Here is a 23,388-nt window from a genome sequence, read left to right on the forward strand (position 1 = left end):
GTAATTATGAAGGCTGACGCTGACGCTAACATGTGCCAAATGCAGCTAATAATGTCAATCTATTAGCGAGATTGGCTGAATTAAGTGTTTAATGAAGTGTTAACAAAGAGCTTAACTAAAACAGGCAGAATCTGCATATCTTTGTTTTATGTAAGATCCAAATTAAAGCCACCACGTGTGTGGAATCTGAACATTTTTGACTTTGGCACCCCCTAGTGGCGAAATGCATACGCTGAAAGAAACACAGACGGCAAACTGCACCAATTTGCTTTGAGAAGGATTGTCGTATTTTTCTGAAAACATTGCAAATAAAAGAAGAACAGAATATGTAAATGATGCTATAATCAAATACAATTATATAAATACTCGCTTTACCCAATTAAAGTTATAACAAAGAAAGATTTGCATGTAGTGGCTCAAAACTGACAGTGTAGCCGACTAGAACTTTTTAACGTTCACAATATGATCCGAGATCCCAAAGCAGAGGTTTTGTTGTCTGAATTTATCAGCTCATTAATTCCCTCAGTGAGACCACGGCTGTGGGTGAAATGGATGACACCCCGAACAACGACCTGATGAACACTCAAGGTCATTAAAGGAGTGTGTGACAGAACATCACCATGATTTATCAACTCTATTTGAGTGCATAAGAGATCATGGAGAGCCACTGACAGGAAATGCAGAAGAGCAGAACTGGAGGTCCATGTTTAATTTATAACAAGCCCATAACGACTTACAATAAAGCTGTATGCATAATCAGAGACAACAGTGGAGGTTCCACCATATTGTTTTCTATGATGGATCCGCTGCTAAAACCCGTCCCGACCTCTGACATTCACTTTCCAGACCGCACTGCAGACAGTGAGGAATTTACTAAATAGTTCAAAACAATCAAAGCAGGTGTTGTAGTGAACGATGACAATCCCTGCATTCACGTCTTCAAAAGGCTAACGTTTGTCCATTTCTGCCAAAAAGCTATTTAAAAAGGAATTCCACCCACAAAATGATTTACATAGTAATTACTCAACGCGTGTCACCTTGAATTCTTAAAGAAGATTTAGCTTTTCTTGCAAGCCTCTACGGTCAACGGAGAACCAAAAAATGGAGTAAATCCTTGATGAATTGAAGTGATTATGGTCCAGGTTTAACAACCACTGCAAGTCCGGACGAATAGTAATATACAAAATGGTCAGTTTGTGGGTGAAGTATTCCTTGAAGTTGGATTATAAATCTTCTACGTGTTTGTCTTAATTCAGCTACAATAGTGCTTTGACGGTTTCTTTAACGGTGTCTAAGATTATGTCATGAACTTGTCTCATGAGATTGAGACTTTTCGTGCTGTCGCGAGGCTGATGATCCAAATAATCATTAATTAGAGGCTTAAACATCCCTCCCGAACGCTATTTGACAACGTTATCTTTAAATCTATAGCTTTCTGAAATCAATCAATACTCTGGAGAAGTTCCAGTTAGACTTTAGGACAAACTAAATGCACCAAATGCCAAATTTGACACAACATGGTCACAACAACACTGACATCGTCGTCTTTCTGCTGGCGTTTTAAATGTATTTTGTGCATCTTTACATCTTGACAGCTTTTCAAGTTGTTCAGGAAGTAATCTTTTTTTTCAATTTTCACAGCTATGCAGATGGCACATGATTATAGATTTCAGAAGAGCCTAATTAACAAACTGCCTTAATCTCACTCGCATGCTGTCTTTCTGCAATCAAAAACTAGATAATGTATATCTACTGCTCAAAAAAAAAGAAGCTCTGCATGGCTAAAGATATGCTCTATCCAAGATTCTTGGCTCTCTGGTTCCGTAGATCACATCAGACGTCATACTTTTAGCCTCTGTCTTTGAATCTGAACTAACCTTTAAATCGCAGGTTTCTGTATAAGCCAACATCTCAGACATTGTGATAAATACTGCCAGGGTACAGGCACTCCTAAGCTAACAAGATGCCACGAAGCTTTCATCTCAAGCACACCACTGCAACTTTTCAATTGTCTTTTTTAAAAGGGTATTTAGAGGATAGAAGTTATTCACAATTCTGCTGCTAAACTTCAAAACAAAACTATAAAGAGGAAGCACAGCACTCCAGTTTTAGATGGGCTAACACTGGCTCACGGTATCTTTTAAAAACTGCCTAAAAGAAAATCCTTTAGCTTTCATAGAAAGCTCTAAATGGCTCAGGACCAGCCTAAACTGCAGACTCCCTGTTGTTTTATGTGACTTCAGGTTCACTTGAATCCTCCGCCGTGGGTTTGTTAGATGTTCCTAACCGCTGTCATATGAAAACTGGAGATGCACCTTTTTATATGCAAAGTGTGGGAAAGCATTCACAATTAGGGAACAATCACACTGAGCATTTTAAAGCAACAGCTTGAAACATAATTTGCCTATTTCACTGAGGTCCCTTAGTGGCTTATATAATAATAATCAAGCCGGATGTTATGCTGTGCTTATTCCATTGTTACATCGTTATCTTAGTTTGTGCTTGTTTTTGCTCAACCACTTTTTTGTTTCTTTGAAAAGCACATTAAGCTTTATTTGTGTGAAGGGCGCAATTTGAATTGCCTATTATTATTATTATTATCATTTCAGCTTTGTTCAGCTTTTGAAGTGAAAATCCAAAGAGGTAAGAATGTGTAACAAAGAACTGATGCAAAAGACCAAAATCTTTTTCTACATATGATAAAATATCCTGACTTTTACTCCGTGTGGGCGTAGCTCCAAAAGCACAGGTCCTACCATTCCAACAAACGCGCTTGAAAAAGAGTCTTTTCACTGGACCTTCCAATGCCGTTGTACTGATGCCATGACGTCATCAGTACAACGATTCTAAATATCCCCACTTTGTGTGAATTATTACAGTGTACAGACAACAACCATGTCTGTAGTATGATTCAAAAAACACTGGTGGGGCTTTTATACCCAAAGCAAATCGAAATGCGATCTTATTAACCAAGACAGGTGCACTGATTTTATCCACTCACATGCTGTAGTGCCTGGAATGCTGCTCTCCTGGGCCAGCGGAGGTCCACAACCTGCTCGAGTGCAGGCTCTGAGATGGAAGCGGTAGAGGCTGCCCTCCTCTAGACCCTGAAGATGCCACTGGGTGGTGTCAGCGCCAGTGATGTTTGTCTCCTGGGAATCAACCACCTCCAGTGTGGTCTCATTAACTATAGAGGAAGGAGAAAGATGTCAGGTCAGTTCACGAGGCATGAGTGAGCCTACGACGGATACACGCAGAAGAAGTCGCCACCGTTGGCTCGTGTTGTATGTTAATGGAGCACGACTGTAATGAGGGTCAATGGTTGAGGGAGGGGGAGACGACGAGATGTCATGCTAGCTCAGGCAGAAAGTGAGTATAGCAGATACATGTCGTGACAGGTGAGCTGAGGAGGAATACATTATGAAGAAAGGGGAGAGGAGATGAAAGGAGGAGATAGAGAGCTCAAGAGGAGCTGGGGGGGGGGGCAAGTGGCAATCAGTGAAAAGAGGAGGAGAGAGGAGAAAGAAATACAGGAGGAGGAAGAACTGGAGTATATATGACAGAGGAAAAGCTAAAAGAACTTTGTGTAAAGGGCAGGTGGACAAAAACAGAAGCAAGACAGAGAGACTAAAGAAAGAAATAAACATAAGGCAGACACAGGAGAAGGACATCAGAGGAGCAGCAATCACAAGCAGCATAATGTATCACCAAACTTGCATTATAGATCAAAATACAGTATGTGTGCAGACTGTAGAAAGCGACACACTTCTCCTGAACACCCCCCCCCCCACGTTGATGTCATTACTGTGCCAATGTTGAGACGCAGATGAGAACCGAATATGTGCCAAGCCTGTGACGCCGCTTCGGAAAATTGATGTTTGTTTACAGCACAGAAAGCTGGATATCCCATATGTTTGTGAACACTGTCAGAATTATCAATTGACTAATTACACAGCGGTTGCGTGACTCAACTGGATGTGCTGTAGTATGACATATAACATTTAACAGGGTTGACATAAAACTAAATTTGAGATCTGCCTGAATTACATGGTGAATCAATCCAACCCCAAAAATAAAAATAAAAAATCCTCCAACACCCACGGACTGCATTGTGTGGGGATCTCTGTGTCAAGTCTGACATCTGATATGGGAAAGAAAGCAGAAAGGAGAGGAGGACCAAGTGCATTGAAGAGCTGGCCAGACTCCGTGGGTTGCTGGTGGAGGCGGCAAAGGGCTGTCTCTGCTTTCACGTTTCACACAAAAGATTTCAGAAATGTCAACCAAACGAGAGTGTAGGCTTTGAAAACAGAGAGAGCGCGATGAAAGCCCCTCACTGACTTCTTCACCCTCACTGTGGGTTTTTTTTTTTTTTGCAAGGTGAAATACTTCTTAGTGATAAATGCCAAAGACATTAATTTAAGAGGCACAAACAGCACTGACTTAAATGCTCCTTTTGGAAGCGAACCTGCGGTCCAGGAGGATACCATGATAAGAAACACAGAGGAAGGAATCTGTGGCCTGCACAGTTGGACTGTTGCACACCATGGTGGTTCAGTGTTAAACAGTGCAACCTAGTGTCTGGTATGATAACACAAGAGAGGAGAGGAAGAAGTGTAGATGATTGTGTGTGTGTGTGTGTGTAGTATGCTTTCATCTTTTCCATGCTTTTCACCAAATGAACATGAAACCTGTAGACTCAACAATAATCTCAGATCCACCCACTCCACACTTCCTCCCCCCTACAACCTGATTCTCACACCGCAGCTACACTCCTGCGTACACTTCGCCCACAAAGCACTGAGCTCCAGCAAGGAGACATCTATTAATGAAAAAAGCTCACATAGGGCCAGAGGTCTGCAATGAGTAATTAGTCAAACAACATTGTGTGTGTGTACATACTGAGGTGGTGCTGCAGGAGATAACCAGTGAGGACGCCGTTTGTCTCCCGCGGTGGGCCCCAGACCAGCAAAATGGAGTCTTTCTTAGCGTTGGAGGCCGTCAGAATGGGCACTTGCTCAGGAACTATAAAAAAAATGACAGTAATGTTAATGTTTCTACTGCATAGACAGCTTTTATCGAGCAACTTGTTATTCATGTGGAGGTGGTAAAACATTGCATCAAAGCAAGTTTGCTTTAGTTTTTTTCAGTCAAGTCCAAATAAGTTAAGATTTCTTTCTCTCCCAGGTGTCTTTTTATGCTTGATATTTATTCCGTGCTTTAAGCTTTCTTTTCACTTTTATTTTTCAAACAGATGAAAGACACACTGATCGTATGAGCATATGACAGTTTGCCTGTTTTAAGCAGCTTTGTCATTTCACAAAGCTGTAACATTAAGCAGCCTTTGATAAGTATTTTCATGATAAACCACCTTTGGTGACTTCTTCTTTCTCTTCTGCACTTAAAGCTAAACATTGTATTTTATCAATTTTATTTAAGATATGCTTCGAAACATACAAAAAAAATACTTTAAAAATATTTTATTCTAATTTGTGTCGATACTGTTTTTCCTACAAAAGTTGAATTACCTAGTTTACACTTTTAAAATTACATCTACTCCATCTCCCTCTTTGAAAACGTCACTGAAAAGTCCATTCTCAGTGTCTGTTCATCGGAGGTTTCAAGTTTAAGTTGCACACTGGACCATGATTGATTTCCACACTAGTTGTGTTCATGCTTGTAGGTACATTCAGATTCAAGGTGAACACATAGACATTTTTCTTCCTGTGAAAACTGTGTTCTGGTGTCAAACTCTGCACATTTATTATGCTGCAACGTGAGCTCAAACATTGAGACTTTAATGTAAATGAAATAAGTGCTTTTGTTTAAATTCCTTGTCTCGTTGCCTGAGTCACTTTCAATGTCCACCATGTTAGTACTGTATATTTCTGCAAGCTTGAGTGTTTTTTCAGTTGTTGTATACTTAGTGCCGGTACTTATAAGTGTGTGAGGAGCACACCATGTGTTGTGTGTTGTATATTTGCGTCAGCTCACCTCCCTCTGGAGTGTTGAAGGTGACCGGGTCACTGTTGGGCCCATTGCCCTTCTTGTTGAAAACATTGACAGTGAGTCTGTACTCGGAGAAAGGCTCAAGGCCCGGCACGATGGCATGAGTCCTCTTCCCGGGAAAAGACAGTGACCGGCGGTCATCTAAAATCTTGTCGGGCTCCAGCAAACTTCTTTTCCTCAACCAGTGAACCTGTGAGAGGGAAGTAATGGAACATAGGGTTGAGGGACAAGTTTGAACAGAGTGCACAGAGAGGAGGGAGCGAAGAGACAGATAGAAAATGTTGAGGAGCGGCAATTGTTGCCTGGTTTCCCCTTTAATGAGGCAGATATGTGAAATCAGACATCGCATATGAATGTGAACTGTGAATCTGAGATGTGGCTTTTGTTGCCAATCACCTAAAGTAAAGGTGTGTGACAGAGTAGCTACTTCACACTATCACGTTGTCATCGTCACTCTGTTAACCACTGTAACACCTACACGCATCATTTTTACAGAATTTGAATCATATCACCACATTTAAAAATGCCTTTTAATTGAACTATTGTCATAACATTTGTTTCATTAAATTATACATTAATGAAACTACTTCTCTCAAAACTGAGATGCCTCTGTGAGCACATGCAGAGATCTCATCGTTGAGTTCATCAGGTGGATGTTTCTTAATGACAAAATCACTGGACCGGAGAAGATGCGCCGTTTCGGAAAAGGGCCATTAGGAGAGTTTGAAATACAGAGAGTGAAAACAAATCCAGTTGGGTGAACCTCACCAAATATTACATTTTCAGAGAATAATCTTTCTCTATTCGCTCATCACAACAATGACCAAGTCACTATCGGATCAGATACAGTTGTCAAATTGAACTGACATATACCTTTATTTTTAGAAAACTGTGTGTCTTGTCCATTTTGTACAACAAATGTCAATGTGTTGCTTCCAGGGGAGCTATCTTTGGTTGTGAAACACTGAAGACAGACGAGTGAAAAGATTTAAAGTCCGCAAATATCTATTATAATGAGATCTAAAATAAAGATCTAATTGCACCAAGGAATTTAACTCTAATTAACCCTTTGTACCTCTGTCATGTAAACACCAAGTAATTACTGTATTGTAAGATACAAAATGTGCTGTTTTGCCATTGAAAGTCTTCAGTAATAGAACGTAGTCTGGAAGAAATCAGGTTTCAGGACCATCAAAAAACTCACATCGTAGCCCCCTAGATGACCTCTCACTGTGGCAGGTGGAGGAGGGGTCCAGCTAACTCTCAGGACAGTGGTGTTGATCACCTCCACTGCTATGTCCCGTGGTGCTGCAGTCGGGACTGAACCGCACATAGAGGATGGTCAAGAATACAGACAATACTGCAAACAACAGGTTACCACTGCCGAAACTCTTTAACACTAAAACATATAAAAAGGAAGGAAATAAACTGAAAACAATAGATTGCATACACAGTGAGGGAAACAACACAATTATCCTGTTGGACAAAAACAGCCTAATTTGATGGTCTGAGCTGTTCTCTTGTTTAAGGCTGTGGAGAGATGAGCTGTTGCTGGTTACGGCAGTAAATAAAACACCGAATGAAGCAGTTTCTATTTCTTCTTCTCAGTAGGGACAAATACAACACCAAACATGGAATGAAAATGCTCTCAATATGTTCTGCTCTACATGCTACTGAAGTAGAAGTAGGAAAAGCACAGCAGACACTAAAGAGAGAAGCAGCCATTGTGCTTCAGTAGGTCTACAGCAAGAAGTGTGTCGTGATCTGTCAAATCTCTCACAGCTTCTGAGACAGAAGTGGAAATTTGACATCCCTCTGCTCTACAAAAGGTTATCTGCCACCTGCTGGATTTAGTCAAAGATGTTTCTTTTCTTTTTTTTCAGAGGGGACTACTGCACAGCCACACAGGGTTAAAAACCACGAGCAAAAGGAAAAAGGAAAGAACTTAACCTGAAACATTTTCCCGCAGACAATGCCAAAAGACGACTGAAGACAGGGTGGGATACGATAGCACAGTAAGTCACAAGCAAAACAAGAGCTGCATGTGCTGCTTCAGCCTTAGGCTTTTTAATATATATATATTGAGAATCAAATATATTAATGACATGAATACATACAATAGAGCAAGTTTTAAGTCTGTAGCTCACCGTCTTCTCCAGAGTAACCAGTAACGATGTTAGGGTCTGGTCCCCAGCCGTGGCTGTTCCTGCTCTGAATTTTGATCTCATAGGGGACAAAAGTGGACGTGTTCCTCACGGCAAAGGAGTGCCTTTTGACCAGATGTTCCCTCCAGACATCGTCCACGTCCAGTTTCCTGTAGCTCACCTTGTACTCGAGGCCTGGGCCATTGTGTTCAATAGGCAACAGTGGCTACAACAGGAAAGTGCACTGATGACTTACAAATCTTGCTTCCATAATATAATGGTTTTCACAGTACAATCTTACAGATCGATATGCACTGTCTCTTACCTCCCAGCTAATGTCCATTTGATGAGGGAGGTGGCCTTGAATTTTGATGTTTTCTGGGTTTTTATCAGGAGCTTTGAAGAGAAGTTGTATAATCATATATTTATAAATTGGAGAAAAAAAGCACAAAGGAGTACATCTTACTATTTTTTGACTGTAGTCATTTTCTGCTAAAATGCAAATATGTATCCACGCCGATAAGCTAAAACTAAGAGCTAAGAGCTTGTCAAAGAGCTAAGTATCCTCATTTCATACATAAGTATATTCATATGAGAGCCAAGATCAAGCAGGAGCTAATACTCCTCAGACCCAAACATATCTACACCCCATACTGCTACAAAATCCTGAGGCCAAAGGCTGGCGCCTCCACACAGCAACTCTCTGCACGCTTCAAAAGAAATGTTAAAACTTTGCATGCTTTCACAATCAACAAATACAAGCAGATATAATGTTAATTAAAGGGAGCGAGTCTCACCAGCAGGAGGTGTTTTGTATCCCTCAATGGGCTCACTGGGGGGTCCAGGTCCAACAGCGTTGACGGCATACACTCTGAACTGGTAGTTAAGGTGTCCTTGTAGTGCAAGCTCGGCTGTTGCCTGGTTACCGGGGACTTTCTGTAGCTCCTTCCACCTGCCGGGCTCCCATTGGCTCTCCTCATACTCCACTATAAATTCTGTGCTCATGGAGGAGACAAGACAGACACATTCAGTCATCACTGCTGAGGAAGCACGCATTAGACTCCTATTTGTTTCACTCACTGCACAGTCCACTCAACATCACTAATAAGATTATCTGCAGCACACGTGAACACTTTCACGGGGCCAATAAAGGAATAATTCAACATTCTAAAAATGTTTTCGTTTTTTTTGCTTTCTTTCTGAGAGTAAGAAGAGGGGACTTTCTTAAATGTGTAGCAAGTACAAAGCTAGAGTCAGGGGCAATTAGGTTGGCTTAGCATTTAGCTATGGTGTGTTGGTTGGCAGATTCTTTTTTTTTTACTTTGGAGAGGCTGGCTGTTTGCTTCTAGCCTTTCTGTTAAGCTCGGCTAATTGCCTCAACAGGCAGCGGTTTTCTGCAAAAAAAATAGCTATAAAAAACCACTGAACACTACATGTTCAGCACCAAACAGCGGACAGACACAGTAAACGAGTAGCGGGTAAACATAGCGGAGCATTAAGCCGTTAATGAGCCATGCGTTTCGCTCAAGAGATGGTAGAGACCAAAAACAAAGCTACAAGTGGAGTGGAGTGAATATTGGACAAGTAGTCAGAAACATGACTAAAATACATGATACTGTTACTCTCCAACTTCTGGATGTATAACTTAGCAGCTGTTTGCTAATAAATTTGCCAAATCAACTTCAAAGGTAATGCTAATCATTATAGTAGGGTTATATAAACGATTCTACTTTTCTGCAATTGTTCCTGAAATGACAAATGTGTAAATTCATTAATAATAATAATAATACATTTTATTTATATAGCGCTTTAAAAGGCACTCAAAGACACTTTACATGTTAAAAACAGAAACAATAGAAGCATTTATAATAAGAACAAAATATACGACATAACAGTAAGAAAAAAAATAAATAAAATAAAATAAACATGAAAAGAAAGAAAGAAAACATACATGACTGACTTTAGAGGTTAAAAGCAGATTTGAATAGATGAGTTTTAAGTGCAGTTTTGAAAGTGGCAAGTGACGAAGAATGTCTGAGGTGTTGGGGCAGGGAGTTCCAGAGGGAGGGGGCAGCAACGGAGAAGGCCCTGTCCCCCCAGGTCCGATGCTTGGACAGAGTAGGGGGGGTAAGGAGGTTGGCGTCAGCAGATCTGAGGTTGCGGTTGGGAATGTGATGGTACAGGAGGTCCGAAAGGTATGAAGGGGCAAGGTTGTGGAGGGCTTTGTAGGTGATGAGGAGGAGCTTGAACTGGATTCTTTGCTGTATGGGGAGCCAGTGGAGGTTTTGAAGGACTGGGGTGATGTGGTCTCTGGTGCGGGAGTGGGTGAGCAGACGGGCAGCTGAGTTCTGGATGTATTGTAGTTTATTGATGATTTTGGTGGGTGAGCCGTACAGGATGCTGTTGCAGTAGTCCAGTCGAGAGGTGATGAAGGCGTGGATGAGTGTTTCAGCGGCTGCGGAGGAGAGGGAGGGACGGAGACGGGCGATGTTTTTGAGATGAAAGAAGGCGGTTTTTGTGATGTGATTGACGTGGCGTTCATATGAGAGAGTTTGATCGAAGATGACCCCGAGGTTACGGACATGTGTGGAGGCAGGAACAGTGATGCCATTGATGCAGAGAGAGAAGTCGTGGTGGGAATTGTTTAATGATTTGGGGCCGATGATGAGGACTTCAGATTTGTCGGTGTTGAGTTTGAGGAAGTTTGCTTGCATCCAGGTTTTTATATCTGTGAGGCAGTTGGTGATGGTGGAGTGGATGGTGGGGGTGATGGATTTGGTGGAGATGTAGAGCTGGGTGTCGTCAGCATAGCAGTGGTACTGGAGACCATGGTGGCGTATGATGTCACCAAGGGGGAGCAGGTAGAGGATGAAGAGGAGGGGACCGAGTACTGAACCTTGGGGGACACCTTGAGAGACTGGGGCTGTGTCAGACTTGAATTTGTTGATGCTGATGAACTGTTCACGGTCGGAGAGGTATGATTTAAACCAGGAGAGGGCTGTGCCAGTGATGTGGAGGGAGGACTCGAGACGTGAAAGGAGGATGGAGTGGTTGATGGTGTCGAAGGCTGCGCTGAGGTCGAGCAGTATCAGGATGTTGAGGGAGTGTTCATCAGAGGAGAGGAGGAGATCGTTGGTGACTTTGATGAGGGCAGTTTCTGTGCTGTGATGAGATCTGAATCCGGATTGAAATGGTTCATATAGTTGGTTTGAGTCCAGGTGAGTTTTCAGTTGATGGGCAACAATGCGTTCCAGTATTTTAGACAGAAAAGGGAGATTGGAGATGGGTCTGTAATTGTTGTGAATGTCGGGGTCAAGGCCAGGTTTTTTGAGGATGGGTGTGACTGAGGCGAGTTTGAGGGCGGGAGGGACGGAGCCAGTAGACAGGGAGGAGTTGATGACAGAGAGGAGGTGCGGGCGGAGGGCCGGGAGACAGGCCATAACTAAAGTGGAAGGGATAGGGTCGAGGTCACAGGTCGGAGTCTTCATGCCAGAGAGTGATTTATTGAGATCCGAGGGGGAGATGAGAGAGAATCGGAAGAGTGACCGGTCAGTTAGTGGAGGATTTGCAGATACAGGGTTGGACAAAGCAGGGCTGGAAGTGGCCAGTTGGTTGTAGATGGTGTCGATTTTAGCTTTGTAGAACGTCAGAAAGGAGTTGCATTTCTCTGCTGTGGAGGAGTGGGAGAGATTGTCCATAGGTTTGAGGAGTTTGTTTATTGTGGAGAAGAGGACCTTGGGGTTGGTGGAACCAGAGCGGATGATGCCAGAGTAGTAGGTGGAGCGAGCAGAGTTTAAAGCCAGTTTGTATTGCTGTATGTGTTCCTTGTATGCCAGGGTGTGAACTGTGAGGCCGGTTTTTTTGGAGAGTCGCTCTAGTCTGCGTTTCCGGGATTTCATGAGGCGGAGTTCAGGGGTGAACCAGGGAGCAGTGTGGGTGAATGAAACAGTTCTGGTTTTGAGAGGGGCAAGCTGATCAAGGCAGGAGGATAGTGTGTTATTGTAGAGGTTGACCAGGTCTGAGGGGGAAGGGCTAAGGGAGGGGGAGAGTGTGGAGAATTTTTCAGTGAGACAGGCTGACAGGGATGAAGGGCAGACAGACTTGATATTTCGGAGAGTGATGGTGCGCGTGAGTTTGGGTTCTGGGATGGGGATGTCGATCTCCATGATGATGGCTAGATGGTCGGAGATGGTGAGGTCATAGCCGGAGAGGTGGTTGATGGTGATTTCAGTGGAGCAGACCAGGTCCAGGATGTGCCCGCGGTTGTGGGTGGGGAAGTCTATGTGTTGAGTGAAGTTGAAGCATTTAAGCAGGTCCAGAAATTCGGTGGCAGTTTTACAGTCTGAGGAGTCGATGTGGATGTTGAAATCACCAAGCAACAGGATGGAAGGTGAGACGGAGCAGAGCTGGGTGAGGAATTCTGATAGGTCAGAGAGGAAGGCAGGGTTGGCTTTGGGGGGGCGGTAGATAATTGCAATGACCAGGGGTTTAGGACCAGAGAGTTTGAATGTGAGCTGTTCAAAGGAGGGTGGACTGTCGATGTTAGTCAGTCTGGTCTTGATATGTTGGCGGTGAAGAGCGGCAATTCCTCCACCGCGGCCATCAGGGCGTGGTTTATCCAGGTAATGATATCCAGTTGGGGTGGTTTGATTGAGTGCGTAGTAATCCAGGTGTTTTTGCCAAGTTTCAGTGAGACAGAGGATATCAAGGTTGTTGTCAGTGATGAATTCATTGATGATTGGGCCTTTGTTGCTTAGTGACCGAGTGTTGAACAGAGCAAGCTTCATGGAGTGTTTTGTGGTTGGTTGTGAGGTTTTGGGGAGGGTTCTGAGGTTGGCTGCATTCACGTGCTGTTTGTTATGATGACGTAATGAGGGAGTGGTGGTACGCCGATGATGAGTCCACAGAGACGGGATGGAATTGACAGAAGTGGGGTTGTAGATGATGAACTTGTGCTGGGAGCCGATATAAACATCACTGGGAGGGATATAGCTGAGGTTGTTTTTGTTTATGGCTTTAAGCCACACTACACCTGTAACTGTGATGAAAATGATGATGATTCATGTCCGAAATCTAATTTAACTACTACCTAACTGACTATCATGTAGAAAATAATAAATAAGTTTTTAAAAAAGGGAGCAATTTCAGGTACAGCCATAGTTTTTTGCAATTTTAATTGCAAATGAATCACATTAAATGAATATCATAACACATATTCATCTGGTGCGGAGCCAAACTGATGCACAGATATCGCTTAGAAAAGAGCCGGCCTTACAACTGAGGTCTGTTGCACCAAGATGTTTGATTCAACAAATAAAATGTCTGCACATTTCAGCACAACAAAGGACCTTCTTCAGGCATGTCTATTCTAATTTCTGATTACAGATAACACACATCCAAGCTAATAAACACTACAAGGATACATTTATCAATTGATCGTAATTCTTAACATCCCTAACTTCCAAAAATAAATGAGTCTCTTTTTGAAGCATAAATGAGACACAAGCTTCCGTGCCAGGATCCTCAGGACTTCACAGCTATTTGCAGACAGCGCTTGTTAAAGAACTTTATCTAGCGCAGCAGCTGAGTCTGTTAACTCTCAGAGGGGGACATGACAGCGTTTTGTGATGTATAGTAACAGATTTTTATTTTTTTAGCATTTTCGCCTTTATTTGATAGAGGATAGTGTAGTAATGGGGGAGAGAGAGAGAGAGAGAGAGAAAGCGGTGTATGACATGCATCAAAGTCCAAAGGCCAGAATCGAACCCATGACCTTGCAGTTGTATAACCACTCGGCTACCTAGGAGCTCCCTAAAGAACAATTCTAAACCAGTTTTAAATGGTAGTCTGCAGGCTTTAGGTGATGCAGTAAAGTGTCAAGTTCCTGGGCAGAGTGTGTGCATGTTATTACTTTGTTTATGTGCTAATATATTCTTATGTAGTTTATTGTCTGAAAACTTCCAGCTGAACAATAAAGTTGGAATCTCGTCTATTCTATTACATTCGTTCAGCCCAGTCGTGTCTTATGGATGGCCAGAGTTGGAAAGGGCCTACATGCCTAATTTCCTCACTCTAGTTATTTTGAAACTACAACACAATTACATAGTAATTACATCATCACGTATGCCGTAAATTTAAGTGTAACTGACAGTCACAACAGTACGCAGTATGCAAGCAACTGTTGATGATCTTCTGCAAAATGTTGTTTATCTGTTGCATTATCTAACACCGCTACCACCTCTTTCAGACCTCGGATGTTCTTCTTCTTCTTCTTCTACTACTTCTTCTAAATGAACTTCCTACCTGTTACAGAGCTGTTGTGATCACTCCCAGGTATCCAAGACAGGCGAACATTTCTCGGACTCTTCAGTTCAGATACCTCTACATCTTGTGGAGCATCGGGAACGTCTGCGACACAAAATACAAACAACAGTAGGTGCTCAGTAGAAACTGTCAATTGAACACCCAAAACATCTGGGGGCGAAAACATAACAATGACGTCCAAAACACAACAAACCCACCTGTTTTAATAATTCATATAATTGTTCTTTCAAAGAACTCATAGTGAATAATGAATTACTCTCTCTACTATATGATTTACTAAACCATCTTACCCAGCACAGTCAGTAGTGCAGTGGCATTGTCCTCATCTAGGCTGGTCCTAGCAATGCATGTGTATATTCCCTGATCGCTCAGATTCACACTCATGATCTGCAGCATGCCATCGTCCACAAAGTATCTGAACGTGTAAGCACATTCGTTAGTACACAGCTGTAATGTAAATGCAATCAATCAAGTACTCGGTGAGCGTCGACAGTACCTCTGCCAAAGCTGCACAATCCTCTGCGTTGTTATTGATTTTGATAATAGGAAAAGTTTTAGATTTTGTTTCTGTCTACATCTAAATCGGGATCTGCATCAAAATGCACATATTAATAGCCAATCATGGCTTATACGTGCCAGATTTTGTTCCCATTCAAGTAAGTGCAGTAGCTTCTGTTATGGCCGAACTTTCTGACAACTGTCACTAAAACAGTTGCATTTTTTTTTTTTTTCTTAGATAGCGAACCAATAACCAGGCAAAAAAATATACAACATCCTTGGCAGAGGTAATCAGTAAATTCATTAAGCAGACAAAAGGAGAGCGAAATCCCCTGCCGTTGACCCTCTACTGAGCAGAACAAGGCACAAAGCTGTTGGGACTTTTCATGCATTTTGTCTTCCTGAGCATTAGCATAGAGATAAAGACGCTGGACAAAGCCATCTAAAGCAAAACCACACCTGAAAACTAATGGAAACACTATCAAGTCACAGCAACCTACCTGGAATTCTCCTCAGAGGAAAGTGGGATCTCCTCGCTATCCTTCCTCCAAACCACCTCAAAGGTACCCCGCAGGCTTTTATCAAACTCTGCCTGGCACATCAACTGGGCTGTGGTCCCACTGATGATCTGCACGTCCTGAGGTGGGTGGACTATTTTTGTCGGGTCTAAAGACAGAAAAAGCAAGGGTCAAAATCCCCTTTTGAAAACAGATAAGATAATGGTTGTTTTGTTAGGCTGCGGCCAGAGAGAATATCTATTCATAACTCTTGCATGCTCTGAATCTCTTTGAGTCTACCTTCCACAACTTAAACTGTTTTTGTGATGTGGTTTTGCATACAAGCCAAAGCCTTCTATTGAACGGGAAAAAAAAGATGTTACTCCATCCAGCAAAGCAGATAGAAACTGGGCGAACTGGCACTTGCTTTAAGAAAGCACTAATCATGTTGCTGAGATACCTTTCACATCCAGCACAGCGGTGACAGATGACTTTCCCTCCTTGTTAGAGGCAACACACACATATTCCCCGCTGTCGGTTTTTTCGGCACTGATGATTCGCAAAGATTCGCTCACAGCAAAAAATCGTTCCCCTTCGATGGTCTCTAGAGTCTCATCTTTGACCCTAGGAGAGAAAGATTTCTCCAATTAGTTTAGTTAATTAGTTAATCATGCCTATTTCATTTTTACAATTGTCATTTCAGGGGGATTTGAATTGACTGTAATTTACTTTTTTGCCAACAAATTGTGAAAAAATGTGGAATATCATTTTAAAGAAGTATCCTAATATTCTGAGGGGTAAAGCTAAGAGTATTTTTTCATGACTGTCTGAGATCCTATTTTCCTTTAGTAGAACTGTAGCAGAGCTGCTGTGATGGTTCATAGACTTAATTAGCCCAATTTCAAGGAACAGGAGAGGATTATCTAATTAAATAGACACAAGTGTCAACATCTATGTCCTGCAGACACCTGAAGCAGTGTGGATTAAGAGCAGGAATCACTGCTGTGATACCGTACTGTATATGTTCACATCTGTAAACTGCACAGAACCGACTGATACAGTGACGTAAGCTGTTACCCGTAGAACACATATTACACTGAATGAAGGCGTGAAGTTATTTTGTCTTAAACACACGTGTTAAAATGTAGTGAAACTTCTCACTGACAGATGTCACCAAGACGACCTGTTGTTCCTGATAACCACTTACCAGGAGATGGTGGGTGGTGGAGAGCTGAACACACTGCAGTTCATGACGATGTCCCCTCCTAGTACCACAGCATACTCTTGGAAGTCCATTGTCAGTATTCGCGGGGCAATATCTAAGAGAAAGGGGAGATTTCAGCTGCTTAAATGTCAAGTTATTGCCTGTGAGAATTTATGTCCCGCAAGAAATGGGGACAGAAGAGCAGATGACTGAAAACACAGATATAATTCAGACGCAGGCATCACACCTCTTGTAACACTTCAAGAGATGTAAGATTTCTTTAAAGAAAGCCGAAGTGCTGAAGTGAGAAAAGCTCATTCAAAATCCCATTGACATTTTGAGTGGCTATGTCAGATAATGGCTGTAGAGCCGAAACGATCAAACAATAAATCAATTCAATAAAAAAGAAAGTGAAATAATTGGCAATAATTTCAACAATCCACTAGATCCATCTTGTAAAATTAGAACATTTGCCAGATTTCTTAGTCTTCTATGATAGTAAAATGTACTCAGACTGAACAAGCAATCTAAGTATGAAACCTTGGACTCTGGGAAATTGTGATGGGCCTTTTTTTTTTTTTACCACTTTCTCACACTATGAAATAATAAATGAATTGGCTGTAATAACAGCAGGACAGAGATGGGTTGAACACTATATTTGTTTCACACAGCAGGGATTACAACTAAAAGATGAGAAAAATGACTGCTACTGGATATCATGGATATGGAAGGAACCATGTTAAGAATGTGCGCTCACCTCCATGCTCACCTCTGAGCTCACTCTCTATGCTGCATATAGGCCTATTCATCTGGCAAACCTCCATTTTACTTAACATCTACTCCTCCAGACGGTGACTCACACACACTGTACTACGAAATTTCAAAATGTGAATGGGTGGATGAGAGGCAAATTTCAAAGCACACTGGATAAAAGCACTCCAAAAAAAAAAAACTGTGAAATGCTATTGAGCCAACAACACGACATTTCCCACAGCCAGGTGAACCTGATAAAGTGGCCATTGTGTTTATGTCCTGGCTGGCTGTGCAAGGTTTAAGTCTTGCTCTAATACTCACTCATGACCATGATGTTAATGTTGGCCAGGACGCTGCCATGAATGTTGGAGGCTTCACACTGGTAGACGGCAGTGTCCTCTGCTCTGGCGTTATGGAGCAGCACAGTGTCATCAAGCACTCGCCTGCTGCTCCTTGGGTCATCTGACAGCAACACACACACACACACACACACACACACACACACACACACACACACACACACACACACATAAAAACATGTCAGCAGAGTTGTTTTACAAGGACTACACTAAAGCACAACCAACATGGCTTGTTTAGCGTAACACTGATGTCAACGTATAAAAGTTTTAAAACGATTAGTTGCTTACTCGAAAGAGAATTGGAAAGGAGTTTAATAATTAGTCATTTTTTAAGCACAAATAAACATTCCTTGGTGCCAGTTTCTTTTAAATAACATGACCGTTTGCACATTTTCTCTGATAGAAAATGATATATATATAAATATACTATATTTACCAATTTGAAAGACACACAGATGTGTACGGAGGCAAGAAATTTGACAGTTAAATAAAAACCTAACCAGCACATACGACGTAACAGTAAATATAAGATGATAAATCTTGGACATCCAACTTTAGTAGAAATATATTCTTTTAAACATTTTTTTAAATCACTTATGCACCTAAACAAATCCTATGAATACATGAAAAGCCTTTAAAACATTTACAATATGAATCTCAAGACTACGCCACTCCTGCAACATCGTGTTGCATTCCCTGCTAAGAAATGACCTGCTCATAATTAGAATACATAATTCATTCATCAACATCTTTTTCCACACTTCTTACATGAACTTATAATCAGTAAAATAAAGACTATTACTTTTCAGGTTAAATTGGGAAAATGTGCATTAACATTCCCTGTCAAGGAATCGAGTCTGTCCCTTGAGCTTTGAAGGACACTTGGCAGAACAGCTGCTTGTCGGCTTTCAGTTGTGTGGTTGAAGATGTGGTGTAGCTGCTTGCTGCACTGTCCTCCTGCCCTTTGTCAAAGATGCATAAAACCACAGCTAGAATTATTCCCACTCACCCCTGAACCATTCTCCATTCCTCCTCCACGTTATGTCTGGCGATGGTTTTCCACTGACCGAACACTTGATGTGAGCATCACTCCCAATCACAGTCAGCTGGCTTTGAGGAGGCTCTGTCTCCCACTTTGGCAGATCTGAGGGACGTTAAGAAGAACCATGTTGGTTTGAGACAAAAAACAACAACTGCCATTCCTGTGTCGACAGCTTTCTCTTTGAAGACAAAAACAAACGCAGCCACAAATACATGTTAGCTCCTACCTTCCACTATTACATCAAAGTAGTGGACAGTCTCTCCAGCAGAGTTTTGGGCTTTACACATGTATTTCCCGCCATCCGACTCATCTACAGACGATATGGACAACATCTTTCCAAAGTTGTTGAATTGTTTCCGAACAGGCAGCTTGTCTCCCATTTTCATCCATGTTATCGTTGGAGTGGGACTACGACAGGAAACGACACGGTATGAAGCGCAACAGCAGGTAAATATGACAACATATTATTTAAATATAGAGATAATGTGATGACACGGCATGTATACATACTATCCCTGTGGTATACACTCAAGCTGCAGATTCTCTCCCTTCAACAGCACTTTTTCTGTCTGAACACCAGAGGGCAGCAGCAGGCCGGGCATTCTCACTGGGGGGGCTTGAGCTGCGTTGAACACAGACCGCAGTCTTCCTCAGTCAGATGTATAATTTTGATCAACGGTTAGATAATCAACACACAAGATTATAGTCAATCTGCTATCTGCAGCTTCTTGCAACATGAAAACCAACTGTGCTTCCTGTTCACATGAGATGCACTTTGATTTGTACTGTGAAGGCTTTGATGTGTGAATCACTCACTGGCATTGCCGCTGTCAGCTGACCCATTGCCAGGATTCACTGGAAGAAAAACAAAATACTCTGAGAATGATAATGGTGGTAGCGTTTCCTTGAGCCTAAGCGTGATAAGGCACGCCCTGCTTCTTGGTATGCGATGGAGGAACATCTTGATAACAACATTTTCGCTTTCACTTCTCAGAGACATGTACTTGATATCATGATTTACAAGTGGTTAAGACAACACAGACTATTTTGTAGACCTACAGCTCTTGACCAAGACAGCCATGGCGGTTTTCTGGACGATGGTGCGTATTGTGGTGAAGGCAGCAAAGCAACAGTAGTCCAGACGACTGTCATTCGGTAAGGCATTAGAGAAGTACAGGTTGCCATCAGTGCCCATGGAAACCCTCTCATCCTGCTCAATGTGCTGGAGACCTGGAAAAGAGCATATTTACATCAATGATATGTCGTCAATGTAGACAGTGTCTGCTTTTTGAGATTCATTTTGGCTGGTAAGAAAGCACAAATTGGACAGAACTTCTTAAATATATCCATCAGGTGCACCAGAGGGTCGAGAGTGAAATAACCTCATAATGAGACTCAGGTCTCATGATAGCAGATTGGAGTACAGCCTCATGTAAACTAGACGTTAATGGAAATGCCCTGAAGGGTTTCCTTGTATGAACTCGCTGAAGTGCACTGTGACAGCATATTTGGTTTACATAGAGCCATCATTCGAGTCTCGGGTCAGTGGTATCACTCCTTGGTCAGTCCCATTCACAGTACCTAACAGTTTCCTTTAAAACAGCGCCTTGAGTCATTGGTTGTTTAGTCAATGTTCAAGGCAAAAAATGTACAATACATGGCACTAATACGAGGTGAATGATATTTTTCCAACTAATGCACGTGGACTGCACGCAGAGAACACAAGGCTCTGCTGCAAGCGAAGACGCACATCATCGCTGTTTTCTTTGAGATGTTTTTGTTTTATAGACATCAAAGTATCTTTTATCACGTGCAATTTTTTTTTGGATTGTTGTGACAATCCCTGGAAATATGAATGTGTGAAACTAAGACAAAGATTTTAAAAGTGTTTTCATTCACTCTGCTCCACGCCTCTAGGGCCCATCCACCTAAACACCTAAAAGACTGTTTTTCTCTCTGACATCAGTCAGGTTTGTTGGAGGCGGTTGAGGAGCTCTCAAGGGGTTGGACAGAAAACTCAGCCCCTATTGACAAAGCACTTCACACAGAACTGAGGTGACTTTTTTTACACAGCAAATGACTTTTCTTTGGCAGTGGTGGGAAGAAACTTGTGGGCCTCAAGTGTGTACCTTTCCTTGACTGTCCTTCTTATTGTCACTGCTAAATTCCCTGGTGGCCAGTGGAGGGGAAGGACAGCCACGTGCCTCTTCCAAAGCACATGGTGTCACCCACTACTCCTTTTCATCTGGGAGAAACTTCAGGAAGGTGTGACGCAAACAGACCTTCACACTATCCATACTATCCCGCGAGAGAACCCTGCACGGCGCGCCTTTCACAATGACACGAACGTGATCCCTTACCGGTGAAGACTGCAGTGGTGGGCGAATGTTTTCCCCCCTCCACCCCTGCACCATCAACGTAACAAAAGTAAAACACAACTGAAAGTGATGAAGTGGCTTGAAGAGTCTTTATGTATTCATAAAGACTTACATACTAAGAGTATTGACTGTTTTCTGGGGGAAGTCAATCAGCCAACTAATCCACCATTTAAATTCCAAGCACAAACAGTTGCCTTACCAATAGACATCCAGTAGATCTGACGTGGGGCCACGCCTTCTGGAGGGTTACACTCCAGGGTCATTGGCTCTCCCTCCATAACTAAAATGGGGAAATTCAACTCCTTTGGAAACTTGGGGTCATCTAATAAAAAAACAACATCAAACAAAAGGAAAACCTTATCAAGAAAACTTGAAAAGGAAATTCACTTACATGGTGACTTTGAAAGGCAATAATCAGCAATTGCATGTAATATATGAATTTCTTATGTAAAGGTTACTCACCGGGAACTCTCAGTTCAATCTCCTCCGTCATGGCAGTTCCCAGCTTGTTAGAAGCGTAGCATCGGTATTTACCCTGAAACAGGATGAGATGCTCTTTGTGAAGCATAAATGTGCCATCTGTGTGTTCTGTCGGGATGTAGGGAGGGACAAAGTCTTCGCCATCTTTTGTCCATCTGTATCTGTTGGAGCAAAAGCAGGTTTCCATCAATCGATTAAATATTCAGAAGGTTATGTGTTTTGCCACGGTTCATCTTCAGGTCATAATGTTTGTTTCACTTACTGTGGTGGTGGGTTGCCCCTGGCTTTACACCTGATAGTAATGGTGTTGTCAAAAGGAAGGGCAATAACGGGACCAGATGTGTGAGCTATTATGGTTGGAGGCTGCTCCACTGTAATATGAAGACACATAAAAGTATTAAATGTTAACATTGGTGACAACGTTTCTGCTACAAGATTACACCGCAAAAAAATAATGCCTCTGCCGTTTCCTATTTATTCCTACTGCCCTATATGAAGCTGAGAAGGTAAAGTTGTATGCCAACAGCCCTATCATCTGGACAAATAAGGAGTCTGAACTGAAACAGCACACCAGCACTTCATAGCCCTAAACAAAGACACCTCTGCTGCAACACTTGCAACATAAACTATTTAGTCTAAGTTGTTATTGGTTTGTCACAATTTGAAAAAGCTGCTAACATTCATACTCAAGCAGGGTGGACAGCTAAAAATATGAATACACACCTTTGACAAATGTCAAAACAGAAAGAGGGATGAAATGAAATATTACACATTGAGCAACCAGTTCAATTTACAAGTATAAGATAAAACCAATGTCAATCAAACCTTGTAAATCGATTTCATATTTACTGGAGATTAAGTACTGATTTAAGTAAGCATGACCTGAATCGTTATCACGACACTCCTACCTTCTATAGGAATGTTGAGGCCTGTGGCTGTGGAGGTCAAGGCCAAAAGCAGAACAAGCTGCAGGCTCCCCTCCAACCTCATCTCCCTCCTTTATGGAGACGGTGGAGATCAGAGAACGTGTTGATGCAGATCAACTGGCGTCACTTGGGATTTGTAAGGCACAGAGGACCTGGCAGAGTCAGATAAATATTAAAACATGAGTTGATTTAACTTGGGGGGAAAAAAACAGCAATGGCAAATGAAGAGCATTACAAGCGTCTGTTCCAATCAGAGCTGCAGCACTGAATTAACAAAGCAGAGGGAGAGTTGTTTTCTCCTAAATGAGCTGCGAATAATGACACTTAAGGTGCCATTGTTGAAAACAGGCACCTTTATATTGTGGCTGACATCCGAGTGAAAGTAAAGAAAACCAGAATGTAAATGCTTGAACAAAATCTGACACCATAAAAACCTGTCAAACTCATGCACTTTGCAGTGTTTCTCTTGGATAATCCCAATTAAAATGCATTATAGATTCCTTCTGTTCTGTTTGGATGATCTCCTTGTCCTATGCTGTGCCTCAGGGTAAGAATGATGTTCCTCATGATGTTTTGCAAGTAAATGTAGATTACCTAATGGACATTTATTGAATGGATATAAAAGGCCTCGCACACAGAGGCAGAATGGTCACAGAGAAGTAGTAGTAGAGAGCAATGGATATTCTAATTAAATCAATTAAATTGCAGCAGTTTGCACATTAAATATCTTTGATTTTTCATGTATAAAGAAGAAGAGAGGTAAAGTTCTGTATCAAG

At 42.0% G+C, this 23,388-nt stretch overlaps 1 protein-coding gene across 1 annotated transcript in view; it reads right to left on the minus strand.

Annotated features, from left to right (window-relative positions):
- The window catches only part of chl1a (cell adhesion molecule L1-like a), a 31,944-nt gene extending 9,269 nt beyond the window's left edge, over positions 1–22,675 (minus strand). The window contains exons 1-22 of the mRNA XM_076090934.1: positions 22,594–22,675; positions 21,948–22,056; positions 21,668–21,846; positions 21,405–21,527; positions 19,887–20,057; positions 19,644–19,682; positions 19,338–19,449; positions 19,054–19,235; positions 18,795–18,929; positions 17,748–17,888; positions 16,677–16,788; positions 15,930–16,093; positions 15,473–15,638; positions 14,765–14,889; positions 14,454–14,558; positions 8,948–9,145; positions 8,476–8,546; positions 8,154–8,376; positions 7,211–7,326; positions 5,992–6,196; positions 4,900–5,022; positions 3,002–3,187 (exon numbers count right to left, since the gene is read on the minus strand). Coding sequence (XP_075947049.1) covers positions 3,002–3,187; positions 4,900–5,022; positions 5,992–6,196; positions 7,211–7,326; positions 8,154–8,376; positions 8,476–8,546; positions 8,948–9,145; positions 14,454–14,558; positions 14,765–14,889; positions 15,473–15,638; positions 15,930–16,093; positions 16,677–16,788; positions 17,748–17,888; positions 18,795–18,929; positions 19,054–19,235; positions 19,338–19,449; positions 19,644–19,682; positions 19,887–20,057; positions 21,405–21,527; positions 21,668–21,846; positions 21,948–22,056; positions 22,594–22,675 — 3,067 coding nt within the window. The remainder of the gene's footprint in view (positions 1–3,001; positions 3,188–4,899; positions 5,023–5,991; positions 6,197–7,210; positions 7,327–8,153; positions 8,377–8,475; positions 8,547–8,947; positions 9,146–14,453; positions 14,559–14,764; positions 14,890–15,472; positions 15,639–15,929; positions 16,094–16,676; positions 16,789–17,747; positions 17,889–18,794; positions 18,930–19,053; positions 19,236–19,337; positions 19,450–19,643; positions 19,683–19,886; positions 20,058–21,404; positions 21,528–21,667; positions 21,847–21,947; positions 22,057–22,593) is intronic.
- Positions 22,676–23,388: the final 713 nt, after the last annotated feature.

This window comes from Anarhichas minor, unplaced genomic scaffold, assembly GCF_050575085.1.
Source record: "Anarhichas minor isolate MPS153535 unplaced genomic scaffold, ASM5057508v1 ptg000003l, whole genome shotgun sequence".
NCBI lineage: Eukaryota > Metazoa > Chordata > Actinopteri > Perciformes > Anarhichadidae > Anarhichas > Anarhichas minor.